Source organism: Chelonia mydas, chromosome 4 (genome assembly GCF_015237465.2).
Source record: "Chelonia mydas isolate rCheMyd1 chromosome 4, rCheMyd1.pri.v2, whole genome shotgun sequence".
NCBI lineage: Eukaryota > Metazoa > Chordata > Testudines > Cheloniidae > Chelonia > Chelonia mydas.
Window position 1 is genome coordinate 127,857,648 of NC_057852.1, and position 24,751 is coordinate 127,882,398.

General features: G+C 44.0%; 1 protein-coding gene and 1 long non-coding RNA gene across 3 annotated transcripts; one reads left to right on the plus strand and one right to left on the minus strand.

Annotated features, from left to right (window-relative positions):
* Positions 1-6,724: 6,724 nt before the first annotated feature.
* CD8B (CD8b molecule) lies at positions 6,725-22,941 on the minus strand. Its single transcript, XM_037898304.2, has 6 exons — positions 22,779-22,941; positions 17,139-17,498; positions 12,463-12,564; positions 11,622-11,714; positions 10,900-10,936; positions 6,725-8,843 (listed from the first exon to the last, which is right to left on the minus strand). Exons 1-6 carry the CDS (start codon positions 22,822-22,824, stop codon positions 8,831-8,833), a joined length of 651 nt encoding a protein of 216 aa, XP_037754232.1. The 5' UTR covers positions 22,825-22,941; the 3' UTR covers positions 6,725-8,830.
* LOC119566153 lies at positions 8,788-17,197 on the plus strand. Of its 2 annotated transcripts, XR_006290256.1 has the most exons (4): positions 8,788-8,925; positions 11,481-11,737; positions 15,823-15,972; positions 17,076-17,197. It is a non-coding gene; the product is annotated as an uncharacterized LOC119566153 (long non-coding RNA). The 2 variants fall into 2 exon arrangements; XR_005225261.2 differs by lacking the exon at positions 8,788-8,925 and having other exon boundaries at positions 9,117-11,737.
* Positions 22,942-24,751: the final 1,810 nt, after the last annotated feature.

A 24,751-nucleotide genomic window follows, 5' to 3' on the forward strand; every position in this document is an offset into this window, starting at 1 on the left:
ATTCTGATTACAATTACACTGGTGTGTATCCAGAGTAGCTCAAATGATTATACTGGTGCAGAATCTGCTGTATTTGTTCTGATTTTTGGTTCCTCCATTTGGATAGATGTCCATGCTAGGCATCCTAAATTTCCAATACTAGTTAGTGTTCTAAAAGGAAACAGTGCCATGGTTTAATAGTCACGAGAAAACATACTGAAAAAACACAAAGGAAATGAGTCTGGTCAGCTTCTCTCGGTATTGCATGTCCTCAAAGGCAGTGTGGATGAACAACGGCAATCTTGCTGAGTTGACCCAAGATGTTACCGGTGTTGGTTTCATCTGTGCATCCCGCGATATGATCCTATGCTGGCAAGCTCTTTGCAAAAGCTGTATTATCCAGGACTGATGACCTGTGTTATGAAATCCACCAAGAAAGTCCCATGACCCTACTGATAGTTTTGTAAATCTTGTGGTTTTTCTTCTCTTAATAACTGGTTTCCATCCTCCAAAATAGGAGCAGAGAACCTACTGTTATGTACAAGTCTTTGGCTTTCTGCACCTGGCTTATTACTCAGAGGGAGAGGATGAAATTCTGGGATGTCTTGTGTTGCTCAGCAACAGTCCTCAAGACCTAAAGGACACTGATTTTCAACATAGTTCATTTTCTTGGCTGTTATTGGTTTCCATTTCCTTGAACGTTGACAGATCTCAGGCCTTAGTTACATGCGAGGCATTTTTTCCATTTGACGTTATGATCAGACACCCATTTTCCAGTTCATGCTGGGAAAAGAGCATCTTTGACCTTTGAGGTAGCATGCAGTTGTTATTGTGGCTGCTGCTTTGGAGAGCTGATTACAAGAAAAGAAACTGAAAATGTCTATAGCAGTTGGGCTAATTCCATTAGACATGAAAGGATATTAATAGTGTGCATCTTGTTTTGTTTAATTAGTCTTGTAACTCTAGTGCTAGAAGTCTGAACGGAAATGCAGAAGGTCCATAGATCAAACCCTCTTGATGATGAGGAGACTGATAGTTACAGACCATAGATCTTGTTTCTTTTGAAAATAAAACCAAGGATTTTACATACCAAAAATTATGTTAAATAAATGTATTGAAGTTGCTGAGTCAAATACTCAAAAGTTAAGAAATACCAGATGTAGAGTTGCTTTGCAACCTTAGTTCAGCCCCCTTGTGTATTTATGTTTATAGTCGCATACTTTTAGACTTTAAGTATATGATCAAAGCCCTGGCTGGGATGATTTAGTTGGTGTTGGTCCTGCTTTGAGCAGGGGGTTGGACTAGATGACCTCCTGAGGTCTCTTCCAACCCTTATCTTCTATGATTCTATGATCACATACTAGCTTTTCCACAGTACCTCTGGTTCATTCAATGCACAGGATGGACCTCACCTGGGGATGAATCAGAGTTATGTAGTGAAGGTGACTGTTGTCTGTAGGACCCCTGCCTCATTTGTGAGTATTGCAGAAGGGGGAAGGTGTGAAGTGAATGAGGCACGACACTGCAGGAAGTGAAAGGATAGTCTCATAATTAAGGAAGTTGGATGCTGCCCTGGAGAACTAGATTCTATCCCTGCCTCTGCCATAGAGTGCCCATATGATGCTGGGCAAGTCACTTAAAACAAAATGTTCACAGCTGGCAACTAATTGTGTGTTCTTCTGGCTGCCTGCGTTGAGACCCCGGAGATCTGATTTGCAGACGCGCTGAGTGCTTGTGTCTGCAAGTGAAGTCAACTGGAGCTGTGCTTTGAACATGTACCGTACTATTAAATTGCTACATACTCTGGAAAATCAGGTCTTAGGTCATCTCAAATTGGGCACCCAAAATTAGTGGAGGCTTTGACAATTTTAACCTTTCTCGCTCCCTGCCCAGTTTCCCCACTGTAAAATGGAATTAATAACACTATCTCTGCTCACAGGGGTGTGGTGCGGAAAAATTCACAGTCTTCGTGAAGCACTAAGGTACTACGACAAGAGCACCAACAAAATGCCTTGGAGCAAATTAATAATTTTGCATTCAGAGCAGCCTTCGGATGGTATGGCAGTCAATTAGCCCTGGACCTCACATTGAATGAGGAGAGAAAAAGAAATAATAAAAATGACCCATTCACTGAAAGTGGCAGGGGTCTTATGAAAAACCATTTTGATCATGTAATTAATGTCTGTATCATCATGCACATGTCCAAGGGGAGAGAATTATGGCTGTGCAGCCAATCTTAATTTGGGCATTTCCTAATTTGGGCATTTTAGAGCTTGACTTTGAAACCTCAATAATGTTATTTTAATGTAGTTTTGCTAGTGTAATTTCAAAAATAAAACGGCTCTGGCTGGGCAGTCACAGGGGCAGGGACATGCAGTGGATAAAGTGACATGATTAGTGTTGTTTTCTTATAAAGCTTAGCAAACCAAAATCCTTTCATCAGCTGCCTTTAAACACATTTTGGAGGCAGCTCCCTTGCACCGAACCAACATAATAGAAGAGAGTTTCTAAGAACGCAAGAAGTGGCAGATTCAGATGTAGCAGCAGCTGCTGTGCGGTGTGTCCTACATAGTGTTGACCACATTAAAATATAAAGGCAGGTGTGCAGCACACACTGATATTCTAGGTAATAGCTGGCAAGGCATAACTGGTTACCAGCTTACCCCAAGAAGCCCTTCCCGGTGCAAGTCCTTCAAAGGTAAGTATTGCTGTACTGTAGCTGAAAAAAAATTGTATTTCTTATTGTATAGATTTGGTCCCTGTCTGTATAAACAACTCACCTGTTGCACCGATGCAGCCATTAACTGTCACAAAAGCCCCAGGCACGCGTGGTAGATGTCTGTGGTTAGATTGTGGTTCCTTTGTGATCGCAGCAGAGCAAAATGGAGGATTTGAGAAAGTCAAGTGAATTCTAAACCCAGGAGACACTGGGCACAACAGTATCAACAAAACCCAGTGTTATTGAAGGAAAGGAGAATGGCTCTTCGTACACTGTAACCCCACTTGGAGAAAACAAATGGATCAGTTATGTAACTTTCTTAGCTGGAGAACATAGCTAGTTCAGTCAGTTATTGCGTGGTGCTTTGGATGGCAAACACAGAGTGTATGGATCTGACCCTGAAGTCCTTAGGCAAAATTCCAATTGAAATGAATGAGAGTTTTGCTTAAATAAGGCCTTGGGCCGTGTATTTGAAGGCAGGGTTAAGCCCTATATTTTAAGGTCCCATGAACCACTCTGTTGCCGGCACAGTGTGCCTGAGGCAAACAACAGCAGGGGTTCGTTGCCCGGTGTGCGTCACCCATAATCACAACGGGGTGGAGAAGTAGAAAAGTTTATTTGGAATTCCAAAGAAAGGTACAGGGAGAGAAATCTCAAATCCTGCACATCAGAGCAGGTCATTACACACACTTTTATATTCCTTAATGCTACTGCACTACACATCAGCCAATCAAAGCTTTGCAAAAATACTTTGCCTTCTTTATGTGGGTTACAACAATGTTTATTTCCTGCAACCTCTAACAAGCATTCCTAGCAACTTAAACAACCAGCACATTCTGTCTGGCCTTGAAGATGTCTCCTCCTGTTATCTTTAACTTGGCATCAGCAAACCTTACACTGTAAGGCATTATCTGCGGCTGCAACATTGTTTTAAGAGCAAAAGAGCTTACTCAAACCAGCCAGGCCTGAGTTCCGTTAAGGGGGGTTGAAAAGAAGCCCTTAGGCCTAGAGCAGGGAGACTTCCTCGACCCTTATGGCCTTCCATCCCCTCGACTTAACTAGTGGCCATGCCCTGGGGTCCTCAACAACTCCATTTGGCCTATGGAGCGGCAACTGTGAATAGTTAGGTGTGAATTTCTCCATCGAGATGAAATGGAAGAGAATATTTTGAATGAAGCAATAAATGGTCTTTAATGTGGGGAGCATCTAGTGTTCAAGGACCAAGATCTTTGTTGCACTATGTCAGAGAACTTTGTTCCTCAAAATATTTTTTGCAGTTTCTTTGGGTTTCAAGTGACGGTTGTCAGAACTACATGCTGTGTGTAATAGCATCTTCTTGTGCCCCGCACTTTAGCTCGGTGGGTTTTTGTGGGTGTGCATTCCTATGCAGCAAATGTTGAGAGAGCAGAGGAGAGCGAGCTTAATTGTTAGAAACTCATTAATTCACACGGTTAGTGGGGAGACCAACTGTGAATGACTTAATGTTGCAAACTATTGTTAAAGTGTACACATGCAATACAAAAGGAAGGACAATGTATCACAAAATGCTTTGTTCATTCAGGGCCTGATCTAAAATCCGCTGGCTCCCATTGGCTTCAATGTGGCTTGGATCAAACCCAACGATAGTTTAATATAACAACTCTTCATAATGCACTAGCTGAACATATGGTAGCATAAATATAATGAAAGCCTAGTAGTATGAAACCTCACATCAGCATCTGCTGTTGAAGCATGGCTGGGAGGTAGAAGGGGTTCACCTGGGGAATAGGACACGTGCAGTGGCGTGAAATGGGACAGTGACGTTCTACTGGATGCTATTGCTAAAACAATTACAAGGGCCAGGTAAAGGGGGAGTGTGTGAAATCACAGATGGAGCCTATCATGCCTGTACTCCATCACCTCCTGTGGCTTCCAATTCCTCAACATAAAGGCTGCAAGAAGATGGAGTGCTTCAAATGGAAGACAAATAGTGAGACTCCTGCATAAGGGAGATCGATTCTGAGCTTTCTTCTTTAGATAACACTTTGTGAGGAGAAGTGTTGCAGAGAGGAGAAACTAGACTGAATTGGGCCTGTTCTAAATGGTGCCAGATCAGATTTGGGAACCTACAATCTCTGCTCACATCAAAAGTTTTGTATTTACTCCCTTAAAAAAGGAGCAGGGCAGTTCTGCTGCCTTTGAAATCAATGGCAAAACTCCCATTGATTTCCCATGCCACTGATGGATGCTGTTCCTCTTTTCGTTTTATTATTCAAGGGCTCAGTCCTGTGAGCTGCAGAAAATCTCCAGGAGATGCCCAGCCCCTGGCAGGATCAGGCCCCAAGTGTTTCGATTTCTGAGTGATACCTGAAAACGATACTTTTCAAGGCATTTTGTAGATGCCACTACAAGTCAAGCTGGCATTCAGCAAAAATGGCCAGATCCTGGGACGTGCCCAGTCACAACGTGCATCCGAGTCAATGGGAACTACAGGTGCTCCGCACCATCAGGATTTAGCCTAATGTTTATGTTAAAAAAAAAGCAGTCCTAACAGGAGGTCTCCATGCACCTGGCTGTGATCCAGGAGCTGCTGCACTCTGTGCAGCATCTGCTTGCTTATGGCATGAACAAGAAGCCACTGAGCCGGCGCTGCTGATCTCACCCTGAAACTACCAGCTGTGCTTGAGGAATGCCCAGGTAGCAAGGGTGGGAAAATACCCTGCCTGGTTAGTGGTGATTCATCTGAGTAGTTAGTGAGTCTCCTTGGAGAAAACGCTGAAAAACTGTGTTGGATTTTAAACACCATCAGGAGGTTCTAGTTTGACTCAGGCTATGCCGGCACTGCAGCCTATGTTGGCATAACTTATGTCGCTCAGGGGTGTGAATAAACCACCCCCCCCGGAGCGACAAGCGTTTGTGTAGACGTGCTGAAGTGGCACAGCGGCACCGGTATAGCTGCTCCTCTGCAGTTGTCTCCGTGTAGACGTGGCCTGGGAGCTGGCTTGTCGGAGCCAGTTCTCTTCTCAGACCCTGCTGTAACAATGCAGTGGGACTGCGCTGCAGTTTGCCTGTGAACCGCCCTCCAGCTCAGCCTCAGGTGCTGAGGGCCTGTGACGTGCTGCGCACCACCTGCATTACATTGCCTTCCTTCAACTTCAGCGCTTCCCAGGGACAGACCCATCCGTTAACAGACCCTTTAGCAGTGTCGGTTAGCGAGACCGGTGCCTCAGAGGCTTTCTCGGCTGTCCTGCTGTGCTTCCGATGAAGTGTGTCAATAAAGATTTAGGCCAAGCTTTTCAAAAGTGACTAGGAATTTTTTGGATGTCTGACTTGCAATGCCTTAAAAGAGCCTAATTTGCAGAGGGTGGATTCTCCGCACTTTCTAATAATCAGGGCCCTTTAAGGTGTCTCAGGTTGGGCACCCAAAATCACTGGGCTCTTTAGAAAATCTCCACCTTAAATTGGATGTAAAAGCAGGACTGTTTATGTTAACTAAATACTAACGTATTTAAAAAAAAGGAGTACTTGTGGCACCTTAGAGACTAACCAATTTATTTGAGCATAAGCTTTCGTGAGCTCAAATTGGTTAAATAAATTGGTTAGTCTAAGGTGCCACAAGTACTCCTTTTCTTTTTGCGAATACAGACTAACACGGCTGTTACTCTGAAACCTGTCGTAATGTATTTAAATACTGCTCGTCACCCTGCTAAAAGATACCTATTGCAGAGCTTTGACGCTGCAATCCCTCAGCAGTGGCTCCTATTTCAATATCTTCCATAACAACTGCAACTAGCTGCAACCCTTCTGAGTCAATAAAAAAGTATTGCAAAGTATTAGGGCCTGATCCCAAACATAGCGTGGATGCAGGGTTTACTAGTGCATGTATTTCCAATGGGCTAACTGATGGTAGGAAGCAGGAAAGGTGGCAATCAGTGGTTTTCAGGATCAGTCCCTTAGATTGTAAAGTCCCAGGGACTTTTCTTTTAAGCCTTGGCTGTAAAGTAACCTATTGTGGTGCTTTAAAAAGAAGAATAAATACAATGCCAGTTAATTATGTCAAACATTTATTGGGCTTTTAGCGATACTGTGATGAGATATTCAGCTTCAGTAAATATGCTCTTTGGCAAATTGGCATTTATTTAACACAGAACTGGTGCTCACATACTATGGTGATCAGCACTATGGGAATCCCTGAGCTAGTGAGATGATGGCTAGGTCTATCCAATACACTCAGAAGAAAGTGAAATATCTTACATAGGTTTTTCCCTACCACCAATACAAGTATGAGTCTTTCCTTTCCACCCACAATGTGGAAATGAGGTTTACTGGCTCACTTTCTGTTTGACTAAATGCAAGTTAAAACATCAGTGGCTACTGCTTGCATTGGAGAAGAATTACCCTAGGCACAGCTCTGGGGATTACTTCCTGAAAAAAACAACCCACCCACTATGTGTAAGAAGTAAGTATGGAAGTTATTGTGCTTACTTCATTGAGGAGGCGGTTGGTGGTGATGGTGTGTGGAGGAGAGAACCACTAAGTTCTAATAGGCCAGAAGAGTATTGCTAACAGGTTTGGAGAGTAGAATCCACGGGCACATGTGAAACTAGAGACCATTTCTGGAGGGAGGCAGTGTAGCTTAGTAAACAGGGGGGCACTAAACTAGCAGGCAGGAAACATGGGGTCTATTTTGGGCTCTGCTATTAACCTGCAGTGTGACCTGCCCTCTGTGTCTGTCTTGTCTATTAGACTGTAAGCTCTCCAGGGCAGGGACTCTGTCTTAAGCCTGGTCTACACCGTTTTTATTCCACTTTAAATTTCTCATTTAGGGATGTGATTTGTGACAGAAAGAGTACAATACCCTGCATTTACAGGAGTACTCTGTACCGGTATAAGTACCTTCCTGCCAGTATCACTGCGTCCACACGAAGGGGTTGGACCACTTTAACTAGACCAGTTTGGACCTTATCTAATTAAAATGGTAGAAAACTGTGTTTAGACAAGCTCTTGCTATATTTTTATAGTGTCAAATAGCCTGGGACCCCAATCTCAGCTTGGGGCACTTGGTGCTACAGTAATACCAATAGGAATTTATTCTCTGAGCAACATCAGGTGAAAGATGGTCCTAGTCCTAGATTGGTAAAGACTTTTTATAACAACACTCTTGGTCATGAAGTACATAGAACTCAGCAAATAATTTTTTTTTTTTAGTTCGGCAGCTGAAATGAAAACCTTGAAAAAAATTACATTTCATTTTGTGTTGAACTTTTTGTTTGACCTGCAATTTTTCTTCATTTTGTTTCATATTTCAGTTTTTTTAAACCCTCTTGTTTTTTTCTTTTTCAAATAAATCTACCTAACGTTCTAAATGAAATCGTTCCAAACAGAAACTCAAAACATTTCATTTTGAAAATATCAATATGAAACCTTTGGACTGTAAAAAACATTTTTTTCCCTCTTGAAACTGTTTGCCAAATTTGATCCACATTCGTGAATAGTTTTGGTTGACCTGAAGCTGCATTTTTCAGTGAATAAAACTATTCATCCATAAAATTTTGCCGAGCTCTATAAATATATTGAGAGCCACTCAACCTCCTAGATAAGTGAATTACCGATCCTGTCAAAAGGCTGTTCTGAAAGTGACCTGTACATTCAATAAAATTCTAATCAATTGGCTTTAAGAGAAAAAAAAAAAAATCTAAAATCCGCTCAAAAGTTATTTTATTAGGTGGAATTGAATGTATAGAGTGCCATGACGCTCTTCAGAAGAATTTTTCAGTACATTGTACAAAAACACGATTTACACAATATTGACATGACAATACATACAGCAAACCAGCGGTTATTCCTGTAAGGTGCTGAGCAGCCTCAAAGCCCGATGACTTTAGAAGGAATTGAAGGCATGCAGCAGGAGGGAGTTGGTACTTTGCAGGACCTGACCCTACAATTTGTTTGCTGTAGTAAGTGAGAGAATACTACCACAGCTGTGGTACATGACAGGTAAATCCCAGAGAACAAATATCTACTCTGCATTTCAAGTCTCAGATTGTTTTCCATAACATTCCTCCTGATTCATGTGTTCCAGGTGTTGATCTCATGTGGCATTTACAGTAGCCATCTGATGTGCAACATAGAAGAATCCTCCAGGCATTTGTCTTACTTAAGAACCCTAAAGTATTGGGAGATACAAAGATGTTAATCCTTTTGGCAAAGAGTACATGCTGCAAAGCGCAAAGGTCCAGATCCTCCAGGTATTTGGGTGCCTGACTCTCATTGGGTCAATCTCATTGGGTCTCAATCTCTAGTGGGATTTACATGCCTAAATACTTTGAGGATCTGGGCCAAAGTCCAGGAACAAAATAGAAAATACTGCCCTTTTCAGACTATGCATTACTAGAGTCCTAGTAATAATGAACAAAAAACAGCCTGGCAAAGGGGAAACTGAGAAGAATGAAAAATCAGACATGATGGTGCTAAGCTAGCAAGTAATTTGTGACCCAGAACAACAGTTAACAATGGTATCTGCTGATCCACATCAACAAGGGATGGACAAGCATCCCAATCCATAAGTGACAGCGTGGGCGTGGAGCAGAATGCACTCAGCCCTCCCCACCCAATAACGGAGGGTGTGTGTGTGTGTGTATGGGGGACACTCTCCCAAGCAGCAAGGTCTGGGGAGCACGTTCTGGGGCACTACCAGCTCCTGAGCTAAGTCTAGTAGTCATAGGAGTGGGAGATGGTGTTCCTTCTGTCGCTGCCCTACTGGAATGGCATGCGTACCCTGTCCACCCAGACTCCTATGGACTGGGGGGGGCAGGAAGAATTGAAAGAAGGAAGGCAGCCACTGGAATGCAGTCCTGATGACTGGGGCAGGGGGCCATTTGAGCAAAGCAGGCAAGGGGACAGGCTAGCAGGGCAGGGCAGAGAAGGTGTACAGGTCTCTGGAGCTCAGTGGGGCTAGATGTGGCTCTTGGAGCTAGAATGAGAGTCCTACTCTCAGGAGGAAGTTCATGGATTTTTTTCTGCCCTGTGAACAACCTCTGTCAAGGTTCACCAAGGGCCCATGGGAACATCTTCACATAGCTCTGCTGTCATGGAAAGACTGTCACTGTAGTTCATCATTCTAGGGGCCCCCCCCCCACTCTCTGTTATTCCAGGCCTATCAAGGGTAGCATTAAATGGCCAGATTTCTGGGGCTTCCTTTCCCCCTTCGGAAACCATTCCTCAGCTTAACTGATCTCCCAGGCAGGAGGCATCTTTGAACACACAGGCCAGCTCTTCCTTTTTGACTTTCATTCAGTGGCTGCCAGACATGCCTCCTTCGCAGTCAGTAATCCCTTGCTAGTTGAGAAGGGGACCAGCTGTAGATTAACATAATTTTTGGGTGGATAAGCCGTGCTGAGTTTTGCCCGCATGCCACTCCTCACTTCCTGTCACATACAGGGGAAGAAACCACATCCAAAACAGCTCTCAGAATATCCAGCTGTTCGGGGAGGATTTAAAATGTGGCCAAGGCACAGAGAGAACCCAAGGAAGTTTGTGCAGGCTGGATCTTGTTTGCCAGTGGCACAACTTGGGAACTGGTCTGTTGCCATGTGACATGTCCTACGTCTCTATGGACCATTTAGTGCTATCTGCAGATGGGCCTGAGTTGAAAGTTCTGATTCAGATCTGAGCCCCTCCGAGCTTGGGAGTATTTGAGGATCTAGCTGTAATATTCTGTCCAGATGCCCGAAGCTGTGGCAAGGATGTGGGGAAGGGAGCTCTGGCCTGAGAGTTTGCTTTCAGCCCATCTCGTGTGATAACAGGCCCATGCTTAAGCTTTTGGCACATGAAACAGCCAACACTTGGGGAGAAAACGCCTTTTCTGGACCTAGCAATAATGGGGTGAAAACTACCCCACCCTGCAGGAGGGGAAAACAGACAGACTGCTTCCCTTTCCTATGGGATGCCTTCATTATCAGAGTTGAAGGAGTTGCACAGACACACTCGATTCTGTACGGTGCTGAGTGCTTCCTGCGAGGTGCTGAGAGTCCTCAATTCCCACTTACTTTACCAGGAGCTGAGGGCACTTGAGGATACGCAGCAGCATACAGGAGGTGCTCAGCACCTCGTGGGATTGTTCCCCCACATTCATTTTCGTTAGCACTAGCTCACGCATGAGAAAAGCAAAGCTGCATTTTTTGCAGTATACAGGGCTGCAGAACGCAACCAAGAGCACTTACTGTTTGCTGAAGTGAAGCCGCAGTCTCCTGCGCAGGCCTGAAAGGAGACAGGCAATAGCTCAGGAGAACAGTTCCTTGGCTTCTAGCACTCCCACCCCACAAAGCTCTCTCCTGAACTCCTGATATTCCCTGCTCCCACTCCCAGACATCTCTGCCTCCTCAAGACCCCCTCCCCTTTCCCCCACTGGAGCTGTCCTGCCAGGGTTTCCCAGCCTGCAGCTGCTCCTTGAGGCCCTGTCTGAAGGGTGCGGATGCTCCTCTATGCTGGGATGAGGAGCAGAAATGTGTGAGGGCCGCCATCTTGGCTGATGCACCTGGGATTGACTGGGGACCTCCAGAGCTAAAAACGTGAGCAGTTGAAGCGCCGTAGCTGGGGGTTGTAACAGATGCATATCCTCCGGGGATCAGCAGAGAGAGGGGACCTGTAACACCTGTAACACTGGGATTTGTGTGCACACAGCCCTAGGCTGCAGGCATTTTTGGGGGGGTCCCTATGGGATTTGGGGTGGATGACGGGTTTCCTGTGAGACCTGTCTCCCCATCCTCTGCTTCCTTCCCAAATGGATCTTTGGACCCACCAGAGGCTCTCTGCAGGGTGCTGGGGCAGAAGAGAGTGCCCCCTTCTGAGCAGGAGAGGTGAATTCCACACATGGAGAAACCCCCCTCAGAAGAGTGAAAAGCTCCGGGAGCAGTGCGTCCCATTTGCTGTGCCCAGCACTTACGCTGAAAGCGACGGATGGCAATAACCAGAGACAGCAGTAAAATAACAGCACATGTCGCTAATGGGGCCCAGATGAAGCCGCTGCAGGAAGAACCTAGAAACCAAAAGAAACACACAGTGAGTATTACAGAAAACAACAGCAGCTGGCAGACTGTGCCGGCTACACACAATACCTTTGACAGAAATGCTCCTGGGGCATGGGAGTGGACATTGTGTCTTCAGATCTACACACAGATCTGTCCCCTTTCACACAGAAGGGGGCTCAGCTTCCTCAGGGATACAGTCCTGCCCTTCCCCTCCACCCCCACGGGGCCCCTCCACTTCTCCATGGATCCGGGGGTGGTGGGTTGGGCAGGGACTGGGTGGGGTGTGCGGAGAAGTGGACAGGCCAGGATAGGGGTAGCCCTGAGCTGTATTCTCTTTTCCTTAGAATCCCCTCTGGGGTGGAGGATCCCCCTTTGAAGCAGGTCCCTAGTGCCGGGGGCAGTGCCAGGTACTGAGGCTCTGTCAGATACAGACAGGACCATAACTGCTATTAGCATCAGTGGGAGTCATGTGCATGTATCAAGGGGAGAGACCAGATCCCTGTGTTTTTATGTACCTTGCATGTTTCAGTGAAGTGTTTCAGTGAAGTGTTTCATGACTCTATGCCAGGGCCCAGAGAGTGTCCTCCACTTCAGTGGAGTCACCCCAGAGTTACATCGGGGCAGCTAAGAAAATGGAATATATTGAGGCAGCTTCATTCCTAGTGTGACTCCGTTGGTTTAAACCGAATTGCACTCAGGATCAGTTTGGCCCACGCTACACTTTGCAAAGTTGCCCAGCAAAAGGCAGTGCCCTACCTTTCATTTTAGCAGGAGTTATGCCGGAGGGTTTGCACCTCAAAGGTTTCTTTGGGGGCAGCGTTTTCTCTGTAGGTTTTTCAGTGGAAGGCAAAGAGTTGACTGAAATGATGAAAATAGGATTAATGTGACATAGCACGGAAGACATTTAAACGACACGTTAAGAGTAATGAGGAAAAATCTTTGACGATCTTTAGGGCTAAAAGGAACCCCCCCCCCCCAATGAACGGAATTATTGTAAAATCCCAAATGAATGGACGTGTTGTACTCTTGTATCTCTAAATAACTTTGTGTAGAAAAGGTTGATGCTTGGCAAGTGGTTAGGTCATAATATGGGACAAGGAGTTTTGACATTTAGGCCAAGATTTTCAAAAGTGACCTCTGATTTTGGGTGTCCAGATTGAGACACCTTAAAGGATCCTGATTTTCAAAATAATACTAAGAATTTACTCTCTGAACAGCCAGGCCCTTTAATGTGTCTCATGGATAATTATTAGCATTTGTACCTTGGAGCCCCAGTCACGGACCAGGATCATGTTGTGTTAGGGGTTGTACAAACACAGAACAAAAAGACGGCTCCTGACCCACAGAGCTTATAATGTAAGTCCAAAACAAGCATCGTCACATGGATACAGACAGGTTGACTGAGGCATACAAGGCAGCAGAGACAATCCTGGTTGGCAGGCTCTGGTCACAGAACCCCAGCAGTCTAAGCTGTGTCAAGTTTCTTGGAGGCCTCATGACAAAACAGAGTTTTAAGGAGGGTTTTGAAGGAGGCTGATGAAGTGGTTTTGTGGATGTTTACAGGGAGCAAATCCCAAGCCTGCCAGGAAACACTGGTGAAAACGTGAAAGTATTTGTTTGAAAATTTAACAAGTGGGTGATAGAGACTGGGCAATGCGGGCTGATCAGCGACAGGAGCTGACTTTTCAATACTGAATGAGAGATGATAGGTAGGGTGGGGATAAGGTGGGGTGAGTCTTGATGTAGGGCACCCTAAATCACTAGGTGCTTTTGAAGATCCTGGCCTTAGAATGTATGTGGGGGGGGAAGGGGAGGGGGGGTTGGTTTTTTTAAACAGCCTCAAAATATTTAGGAAAATAACTAGTGTGAAGGGTCCCGAATGGGAGTTTTGCTGTGTGGGTGCAGAATTGGGCCCTTTCATGCCAGTTATTTTTCTAAACACCGTAATTACTAGTCATTAAGCTTCCGAAGAATTTCAATGACCTCAAATTCTGCCCAAAATACAAGCAATTATCCCATATCTGGTAGGTGAATTTGTAATTATACAGGACCCCAGATTTCAATGAGTAAGGTACTACTCAGTGTTAGTAAAGAAAGCAAAATCTAGCCCTCAAACATGCGGCCTGCAGGGTTATTTTCTGCGGCCTGCCAGCTCCCCGCAGCCCCCCGCTCCCAGCATTTACCTAGAGTGGCTCGGGCCCGGCGCACACCAGCGGCAGGGCAGGCTCCCTGCCTGCCTGCCCTGCCCCTGCGCTGCTCCGGGAAGCGACCGTTCCCGGCCAATGGGAGCTTCCCGGCTTTCAGGGAAGGGGCCTCACGGAAAGGGTGGAGTGGGGGCAGGGCCGGGGCAGTGGTGGGGGGCGGTGGTCAGTGGTGCGGCCCTCGGGTCAATGTACTAATCCATATGTGGCCCTCGTGGTCATTTGAGTTTGAGACTCCTGATCTAGCCAATAGCATTTAAAGAAATGCCCAGTATTACAGTATATTGAATGAACAAGGGCAGTGATATCATGCTATACTGGTGGAAAAAGCATACTGGTAGCTATCTCCTGTGCTGTAACACTTCCTACCAGGAACAGTACTTACCACTGGACGTATTACAAGATGTGGGCTAAGCGTTTACAGGATCTGTCCCTAAGATTGGGTTAACATATTTTCTGCTATATTTCCAAACCATATTTTGTATTTTACAGTATCACAGGTTATTATTGTCCACGATAGTTGAGAAAGTGTGTGGGGGCTACCAGAAAGATATTTCTGCACAAAACTCTATATTGGGGCTTGATCCTGCAAAATTCTCTAATCTACCTTCAGCTCACATTGTCTTCAGTCTAATATAGACTGAATATTTTCCACATGTCTATCATAAGGTTTTGGCCTGATATCCATCATGGTAGGATCCGCATGCATATCACATCAAACTGATAGCAACAGCAGCATCCCAAGGGGATATCAAAACATCTCTGACTCTGGTCCCTTGTCAGCATATAGAAAATTTTGCTTGGAGTAGTTTTTTTGCTGACTATAACAGTGATTAAATAAGGCCTGTCGCTTATTGACTATATGAGTTATAATTTAACATATTTAGCTCTCTAAGAAGTCAGGCCAGAAAAACCTCTAATGACAGAAAACAACCAATCAGCCAAACAAAATCCCCCTCTATTATACAATTACAGATAAAATCAGATCATTCAAACACCAGTTAACCAAAAGTCTGGGCTATCCAAAATTCATTTCTTTCCCTCTGGAACTGAAATTCATATAGAAACCACAATTTATTATAATGACACGGACACGCCAAAAGTGTCAGATGTCCCATGAGACATCTGTATCATTGGGATTTACCTGTGTAACTTCTTTCCTATTTTTGTTAAACTACTTAACAATAGACATTAAAAAATGAAATCAAAGAGTATTTTGTCACGGATGCCAAAGGAAAAAAGAAAAAAACTCCCAGTGAAGCGTGATTTTGCTTACATATGAGCGGGGAACCCCTGTTTCTTTAACTCAATATATTGGGGTCAGCTAAATCTCAATGTTTTCATTCTGACTGGATGACAGCAGCATGTTTTCGAAACCACTGTTTTTGTATAGCTGCTCAGATAATTCTCCTCTGTCTTCAAAGAGCTTTTCTTTCAAGTAAGCAAGGATAGAAAAGGGACACACTTAGCCAACACAATGGCAGTAAATGCCAGCGTATTTATTTGCAACAAGCAAAGGACTGGGGATTCTTCAAGGTGGGAGACTGTGAACATTTTAAAGCCAATGACCATAATTATATCTGTGTTAAACATACACTTTAGATTGAAGGTTTTTATCACCTTAGGACATACATAGCTCCAAAGTGAAGCCATGAGGAAGGGTTTTAAGCACATGATCATGTACTGTGATCAAAGTGCAGTGCTTTTTCTACCCTTTGCTACATAGTGGAGAAGCTGTGGATTGGAGAGTATTGCTGAATGCCTGAGAATTTCAAAGAGGTTCGCTAAGGCCCTACAATAGGATCCTATAGCTCAGATCCTTAAGCCCACATAAAGTCCCACTGGTTTCAATGTAGAGCTCACAAAAGGTTTTGGTCCGACAGCCCTGGGACTGAAATTCTCTGTTTACGCACAGAACAGGCACGGGCAGCATTGCCAAACCAGCAGTTGGAGCCATGCGTGTGGATCCTGTGCTTCTAAGGAGTGCCCCAGATTCCATCAGCCCGGCACCAGGGTCCTGCTGGATCAGATTGCAGGAATCAGCAGTGCCAGCTTCCCCACACAGGTACACCAATGTGCCTCAGCTCTGACCTAGCGGGACCAGCTCTAGGAATCAGAAGGTAGTTCAGTCTCCATGGCCCCATCAGTCCTGAGCTGCTGTCCCTGCTGAGATTGCCAACCTCGTTGCCAGGGTGTGCCAGTTGTGATGGAGTAGGAACTGGACTGAGACCCATTTCACACAGGGTCCTAACCAGTCCCTGGATGGTGAGAGCTGTCAGCCGTTATCAGCCTGTCAGGACTTGCCAGGGGAGAACTGGGTATGAAAGGCTCAGTATCCTGTCACCAACCCTCTGAGCTAGATGATCAGCCCCCATTGATTTAATGGGGGTGTTAGGATATCAGTAAATGCCAGGTGAGAAACAGAAGCAGTGCGTGAGAATGAGCTGTGAACTCAAGTGGGGAAATAATCCAAGTTAAGAGCAAAAACAGCACTGGAATTAGAGAAGGATAATAAACGTGAATCTTCCAGGTCTAGTAGCGTTCCTTTGAAAGGCTCCTTTACACAACAATTATCAGAGCACAGCAGTGCTCATGCTGTGGTCAGGACTGAGAAACAGACAGTGGTGAAAAATTACAACTTATTAGCAGCCTTATAACACTGGAAGCAATTTCCCTACATTTCACAGAGTCATAGATTCTAAGGCCAGAAGGGACCTGTGATTATCTAGTCTGACCTCCTGCGTAACACAGGCCATGGAACCTCCCTGAAATAATACCTGTGTGAACTTGAGCAGATCTTTTAGAAAAACATCCAGTCTTGATTTAACAATTGCCAGTGATGGAGAATCCACCACAACCCTGGGTAAATTGTTCCAAGTGGTTAATTTCCCTCCCTTTTGAAATTTCATGCCTTACTTCCAGTCTGAATTTGTCTAGCCTCGTACTCAAGCCAGCGGTTATTGCTATACCTTTTCCTGCCAGGTTTTCTGGCTAATAGTCTCTAAGATCTCTTCAAGCACATTCCAGGGTCCAAACCTTTCATGCCTTGCTCATGCGGATAGTCTCAATGAAAGCAATGAGAAAGGCGGGCAGGATTTAGGCACCGATTTGTGCCCAGTTACCTTTTCTATCAGGGTTATTTTTATTATTCTAACCTTTCTATTGCAGCAGCATCTCGGCCAAGCCTTGTGAGATTTTGGAGTGCGCGTGCTAGTCTGAAACAGCACTTACCCACGCTAAGCTCCGTTCCATTGCCAAAGAGCAGCTCCGAGTATTGGGAGACAGCGCAGTAATATGTGCCGGCATCCAAAGGCCGAAGCTTGCTGATCTTCAGCGTGTATGACTGCCGAAAGCTTCCTTTACTCACATTAAACCTTTCTTTGTCGATGTCATCACCGAGAGTGTGTTTGTGCAAAACGTTTGAAAATAGTATATACTGGAATTCTTGGCTCTCCTTGCTCCATCGGTACCAGTAGATCCCTAAATGGGAAAACTGTTCACTTTTCATTGCGCAGACCATTTCCTTCGTACTGTTGTTCAGAGCTACAATACGTGGTGGAGTCTGAAATAAAGCTGGGGTTTTCTGGCAACCTACAAGGAAGTAAATAACATGTTTGTGGTCAAGATTTTTTCCCTACACATATTAAATAAAGGATTTCTTCATGAGCTTCGTAGTTTCTCTGTTCATGGAATTATGGGGGTCACACAAATTAGGGCTATAACAGACCTATTAGGAAATCTAGCTCCTATTTCATGCCAGTGGTGGATTGTTCCCTATTAATCTTCTTGTCATCCCAACATTTTGTAACCAGTGCCTAGATACTACAGTGGCTGGTGCTCTCTACCTAGCTCTATGGGTATCTATAAAAGATCATAGCTAGCTAGCTCTATTTCTAGTATGTTGTCCAGCCCACTTTTAAAAGTCCCAACCAATGGGTCTTTCACATCTTAGTAAGGGAAAGTATTTTTTTTTGCCTTTCCTTGTCTTCGGTGCTTTGCCATTCTTTGGACATGTTTCAATTTCTTTTGACAGTTCTTTTCTAACTTGTTCGCTGGATTTTCTCTGCCTGGAAAGGCAGCAAAGAGGCTGAAGATGACTCCAGATAAGGTATCAAAACATGTCAAAAGAAGAATTACAGCTCACTCAAGCGATAAATGCAGCAAGCAACACACATAAAAATAGATAATATACTGAAGTCAATGGGAGCTGAAGGCACTTGGCTCCCCAGAGGATCCAACCCCCCGTATGGGTTTTTATGCATTAATATACATTTACTCATACTGACAATCCTACAATGGGCCAGATCCTCAGCTGGTGTCAAAACAGCGTAGCTCTATTGACATGCGTGGAGCTCTGCCAATTTATACCAGTTGATGATTTCTCCAGACTGCTTCTGTTATTTAATCATGGATGAATACAACCAGAGACTTGGTGGTCGAGAGGGGCAGTAATTTTGCTTATTCTCTCACCTCTTGCATTCGATAGACTGTGTGGATTTGGAGTTTTGCAAGTACCTGGAGCTCGGATAGTCACAGAATTAAAATAAAAAGAGATAATAAACAAGGGCCAGATGTTGATATCCTCACTCACATTGAGTAGCATCGTACACTGTGAATCGTCTCTTAGAGACAGATTCAGTAATACTCTCATGTACATGGAGTTGTACCTTACGGCTCAATGACTCCCACTGAGCTCAGTGGAACTATTTGAGGAGTAAGGTGCTGCTTAGTGGGATTATTGGTTTGCAGGCTTGCCCAGTGACTTCAATAGGAATATTTGTGGAGAAAGGTGCTACTCTCCTTGAGTAAAAGTATCCTACTCTGGCCTTTTTACTTACTGTTCTTAGAATTTATTTTTGAGACAAACAAATGATTCCATGTCGTGAATCTTCATAGCTGGAAACATGAGCCACAGTGGGATAGGATACTGAATAATAATGTTAACATACCATTGCCAACTCTCATGATTTTATTGTGAGTCTCACGATATTTAGTGTTTTTCTTAAAGCTCCAGTGCCTGGAGCCAGGAGATTATGTGAGACTCTCAGCTTTCATTACAAAAGTAATGTTTTTAGCCTTCATGATTGCTGAGGAAAGCTGGAAAATGTCACTCCACAGACTCAAAAACAAGCAGGAAAATAAAAAGGAAGCCATTTTCACTATCTCATTAGTGAGCTTTATATCAACTTTGCGATTTTCAGGGCTTGACTCATGGTTTTTGAATGCTTAGGGCTGGCAATACTGAACTCAGCCTTTGGAAAATATTACCTCCTTTACAATTTTCTGCCTTGGTGTGCTGATGTGTGTGTGTACAGGCTTAGGCGAGAATAATAGAGGGGACTTAGGTTTTCAGCAAACAAAACAACAAACTCTGGAGATGATGCAACAGAGTAAAAACAACACTGAACAACCAAGAGCCACTTATTTCCTGTGCATGTTTTAAGGGCCTGCCCTTTGTAGTCTTGTCTCATATTTCTTGCCTCTTTACTTTAAAGTGCTCATGTTCCTTTAAAATCCTGGGCTTATTTACAGTCACTTTGGGTAATAATAATACTTAGGCCCCTATCCTGCACACTAATGCACACACGTGCACCTAAATGGCGCCCGACGGATCTCAGTGGGTCTCCAAGTGGAACCTCGTTAACGTGGGGCTCCATGCAGATGAAGGAGGCTGCCTGCTTGGGTCAGCTTGCAGGATCTGTGTCTTGACTTTGATACAGGACTTTTGACCTTCCTAATGGTTTACAAATATTGGGAGCCAGCCAGTTTTAAAACTTGTATAAGTGGCTGCAAGTCCATTGACATTAAACCAGCTCTGTATTTGATATGCTGTATTGAGGAATTTGACCTCAGTAAAGACTGCTGGTAGTTAACATTTTAATTTTCGATTCTCTATCGTCTGGGTGTCTTAAGCCAGCATTGGCTTAGTGATATGCTTGCTTGATCTATGAATGCATCTCGGAGGAGCACTAAAACTATTCTTATGACAAACAAAAAGCCAAAGCTGGTTGTTCTTATTCAAGCAAAAATTTCCATTGTGTCACTGGACATTTCACCTGAGAAAGGCTTGCTGAGTAAGGGCAATATTTACTAGCATAGGAAATCTTTCTTGCCTTCCTCGTGTTAATAGTCCCATTGATGTCAATACACTGAGCAAGGCCAGCAAGATTTAGCCTATAATAAAGATGTGGTCTGTGACTTTGTAGTATGGTTCCCGTTCTCTCTCTCTCTCTCTCAAAAATCTCTGACATTGATGAAATAAAACTGAAGGGAAGGGAAGCTGTGCTGTAAATAGAACATGATGGTGAACAGTCTATTATATTTTCATGTATTGAAGCCCAACCTTGCAAACCCTTATTCTGGCAGACACTTCCTTGTGCCGCAAAGTCTATGGGACTACTTGCATAAAGGTTTTCAGGATCTGTCCCACAGACTGCTTGCTGGGTAACCGTCTCATTCATAGATTCCAAGGCCATAAAGGACCATTGTGATCATCTAGTCCGGCGGTTCACAAACTGTGGGTCGGGACCCCAAAGTGGGTCGTGACCCTACTTTAATGGGCGTGCCAGGGCTGGCGTTAGACTTGCTGGGGCCCAGGGCCGAAGCCAAAGCCCAAGCCCCACTGCCAAGGGCCAAAGCCAAAGCCCTAGGGCTTCCACCCTGGGTGGCAGGGCTCAGGTTACAGGCCCCCTGCCTGGGGCTGAACCCCTGGGGTTTCGGCTTCCCTGCCCTGCACGGTGTGGTTCAGGCTTTGGCTTTGCCCCCCTCCCGCCCCCGGGGCAGCGGGGCTGAAGATTTGGTCCCCTCTCCTGGGTCATGTAGTAATTTTTGTTCTCAGAAGGGGGACACAGTGCAGTGAAGTTTGAGAACCTCTGATCTAGTCTGATCTCCTGTTTAACACAACCCATGGAGCTTCTGCAAAATAATTCCTAGAGCAGAGCTTTTAGAAAAACTTCAAATCTCAATTTCAGAAATTTCAGTGATGGAGAATCCACCACAACCCTTGGTACATTAACCACTGGAACAATTGCCCTATTAAAAATCTACACCTTATTTCCAGTCTGAATTTGTCTAGCTTCAACTTTCAGCCCTTGGATCATATTATACCTTTCTCTGTTAGATTGAAGAGCCCATTATTAAATATTTTTTCACCATGTAGATCCTTATAGACTTCTCTACTCCTGGTTGTTCTGTCCTTCTGAGTTATGTGGTCACCCCAACATTCATAAAAAGAAAAGGCCCATTTCATATTGAGGATGGGATTTTTCAAAACCACTTAGCATTAACCTATCTCTGCTCCCATTGAAGTCAATGGTAAAACTCACATTGACTTGAATGAGAGCGGAGTTAGAACAATGCTGAGTGCATTTGAAAATCCCCTCTGGAGTAGATTATAATGGCGCACTTCTCTTTATAAATATTCATTTGCAGTCAAAGTCCATAATAAAAACCAGTCCATTTTCCTCCCCCACGTTAGAAGTATTTAGCAGTTTCTAATGTGTACACCGATTGTTTGGAATTTCTCAAGATGCGCATGTGACCAGATTCCATTCGTAACTTGTTTCTGTCATCTCATAATGTATTAATTATTCCTTTCATTGACTCCCCACATGCTGTCCTGATTTACATCCATTGCGACCTCACTGTAATCAATGGGATCGCAGAGGCTGTAGAATAAAGTCAGGGGAGAATTCTGCCCTGTCTCTGTTCCTGGAAAGAATAAATAAAATGGTTTGTGGTGCCTGATCTGAAAAAAACTGGTGACATAATCTGCAAGTTTATGCTGTACTCAACATCTGTATCCTTATGATAAACCAACAATAAAGCATTTTATGCAGTACACAAAGTACCTATAAATAATACTATAATATAAAGGTGTATATATATATATAATATACCATCCTACTACGTATATATCATTGGCATTTCTATAGCTCCCAACACTCTCGGATCTAAATGCTGATAAAATGTCTGCTATCCTGTAGCTGTAAATAGCCTAGGACTATAATATAGCGAATATTTAATCAACACACCCTATGCTATATCTATAATAAAACATGACATCATACATCAGTAGTTTCTGTGATTCTAGGGGGACAATCCAACAGTTACACTGGTGTAAATCTAATCTTATGTAGCCTTCCATGACCACAGTATCTCAACGCCTGAAGCTATATGCTGATTTAGTTGACTACAGCATTTAACCGGATGATTCTTGAATATAGTATATTCCAAACCGATAACACCCTATAATATAGCAACCCTAATGGCTCTGAAATAAAATAATCCCAAATGATGTCTAGAATATTATACAGTAGATATGTAATACCATATATACATATGTAACATAAACTATATTAAATCTATAACCTACTGTACTTTATCTGCATTATTAACATCCCAATCTGTAGCTGTGATATAACACGATGGAGGGGAGGAGGTTACAAAGTTACTACAAAAAGAAAAGGAGTACTTGTGGCACCTTAGAGACTAACCAATTTATTTGAGCGTAAGCTTTCGTGAGCTACAGCTCACTTCATCGGATGCATACTGTGGAAAGTGTAGAAGATCTTTTTATATACACACTTTGTATATACATGTTTTGTGTGTATATAAAAAGATCTTCTACACTTTTCACAGTATGCATCCGATGAAGTGAGCAGTAGCTCACGAAAGCTTACGCTCAAATAAATTGGTTAGTCTCTAAGGTGCCACAAGTACTCCTTTTCTTTTTGTGAATACAGACTAACACGGCTGTTACTCTGAAACCTGTCAAAGTTACTACAGCACTTTGCATCCTCCCAGTCTCCTGCACTTCGGGTTCAGCTCTAGTTAACACCATACAAAGGCTTCGCCGTGTTCCTCTGTTACCTGTGATGTGTAGAGAGAGGTAGAGAAAGAGCCAAGGCCATTCCATCTCGGACCCGAGGGCACCTGAGAGCTTGTGAGTTTCAGCCTGGAACAAGAGGACTTCTGAGTCTGCTGAAGCAGGAGGAGTGGTGGGGGCGGGCTGTGTGACAGAACCCACAGCCTGTGTATGAACTGCTTCTCATTAGCAAGGCAGCAGGGAGGGGATGATGAGGGACACATGGTTAATTGAGTTATTTGTTCTCTCCATTAAGACGTGTAAGTTGTATATAACCCGCCTGGGAGTGGGAAGCAGACACATCTCACCCGTCCTGGTTTGGACAATGACCTGGACAGTGGATGTCTCTTCGGTATGGGAACATGAAGTCTAATGCTATTTCCACATAGATTTGTATATATGGCACTTTCTTTGGCATGCAAAGTGTCTCACCCATCAGCCCCCTCTCCCCACACTTATGTGCTCCTGCTCTTAATACAACAACCTATTGGCAGCAGGGTCTCTTGCCGTACCAGGGAATTCTGTAGCAACTCACTGACATCAGTGGCATTCCACGGCTATAAATGAGATCAGAAGTAAACTCTGTATTATAGCATTAGGGAGCTAGAGATATCCTTCTTGCACTCTGGCCCCTGCTCCATCTCCAGTGCTGGGCTTGCCCACTCCCTCTTTCACACCGCAAACCTTCTGATACCTGTGAGACAAGAATTGGTCAGAGGTTTTAATCGGAAGGGGGCGGATGACTAATCATCTGGTGGTACCTTCCTTGGTGAGTCCCCAGAAGCAACTTCCAGATGGCTGGCAGAAGAGTTAGAACAAAGGAGGGGTCCAGATGGAAAGATGGTGAGCCTCTCTCCAGGCCTTGCACAGAGCTTGCCTGACAATAAAGGACCAAACCATGCCTCCAGAAAATCCCACAGAATCCTACCGAGCTGTTGATCACAGACAGTGCTTAATTTGTGCTGGGGCTTGTCAGGGCTGAGCTCCGGCACCTCTAGGTTTGGTAGTTCATAGCCCTGGCACCTCTGGGCTTGCCGTGTCAGTTATGATAGTAGAAAAATTCCTTGAGCCCCGGCATCTCTTTCATTACAAATTAAGCACTGGTCACAGATCTTTTCCCCGTAACAGCTTGTTTTTCTTAAGCACTGTGGGCCCAGTTCAAAGCCCATTGAAGTCAGGGGGAGACTTGTCAACTTCAGCAGGCTTTGGATTGGGCTTTGTATGAATAGACTGTTCATTCTTTTAACCTCGTGCTCGCAATAGGACTGGTCAAAAAATGTTTTGTGAAAAATTTCCCATTTTCTCAAATTTTTTCCATTAAGAAAATATCCAAGTTTTTGAAGTAAAAATCCAAAAACTGAGATGTTTTTGTTTTTTCAATTATGGTTCTCTCCCGCCCCTTTTCTCTCTCTTCCCCCCACCCCTTTTCTGTTTTGCTACTGAAAAGAAAACAATAAATGAAAAACCAGCTTGGGGTTTTCAGTGTCAAAAGATGTTGGGTTTTCAGGGTTTAATTTTTAAATAAACGAAACATTTATTGCCATTTTTCATTTTAAAAAAGAATAAAAAATTTGACGAGCTGTATGATTCACAAGGAAAATCTACCTACTCAAGCTTTGGTATGGGGTAACAATAGCCTGTTAATTTTCTACAATGGGTATTTTTTCTGGACTTGGATAATGCTGAAAGTGAAGCTTACTCTCCATTATCCAGATACCAGAGGCATTAAAAGAATTACAGGAAGTTTTGAGAACAAGAGCAAGAAACCTCAAACACATTTAGTGGCTGACAAACCCACAAAAGTAAGGAAATTCTGCTAACGCTCACCTCACTGTGTCTGGGTGTTGCTGTGCATGCCACTACATGGCTTATGCGCTGTAATATTAAAGCATAAGAGATGCTCTGAAATTTTGGCTTTGCTAGGTTTGTATCATTCAATATTTATGCTTTTAATAATGAAATGTCTCCAGATGAATTC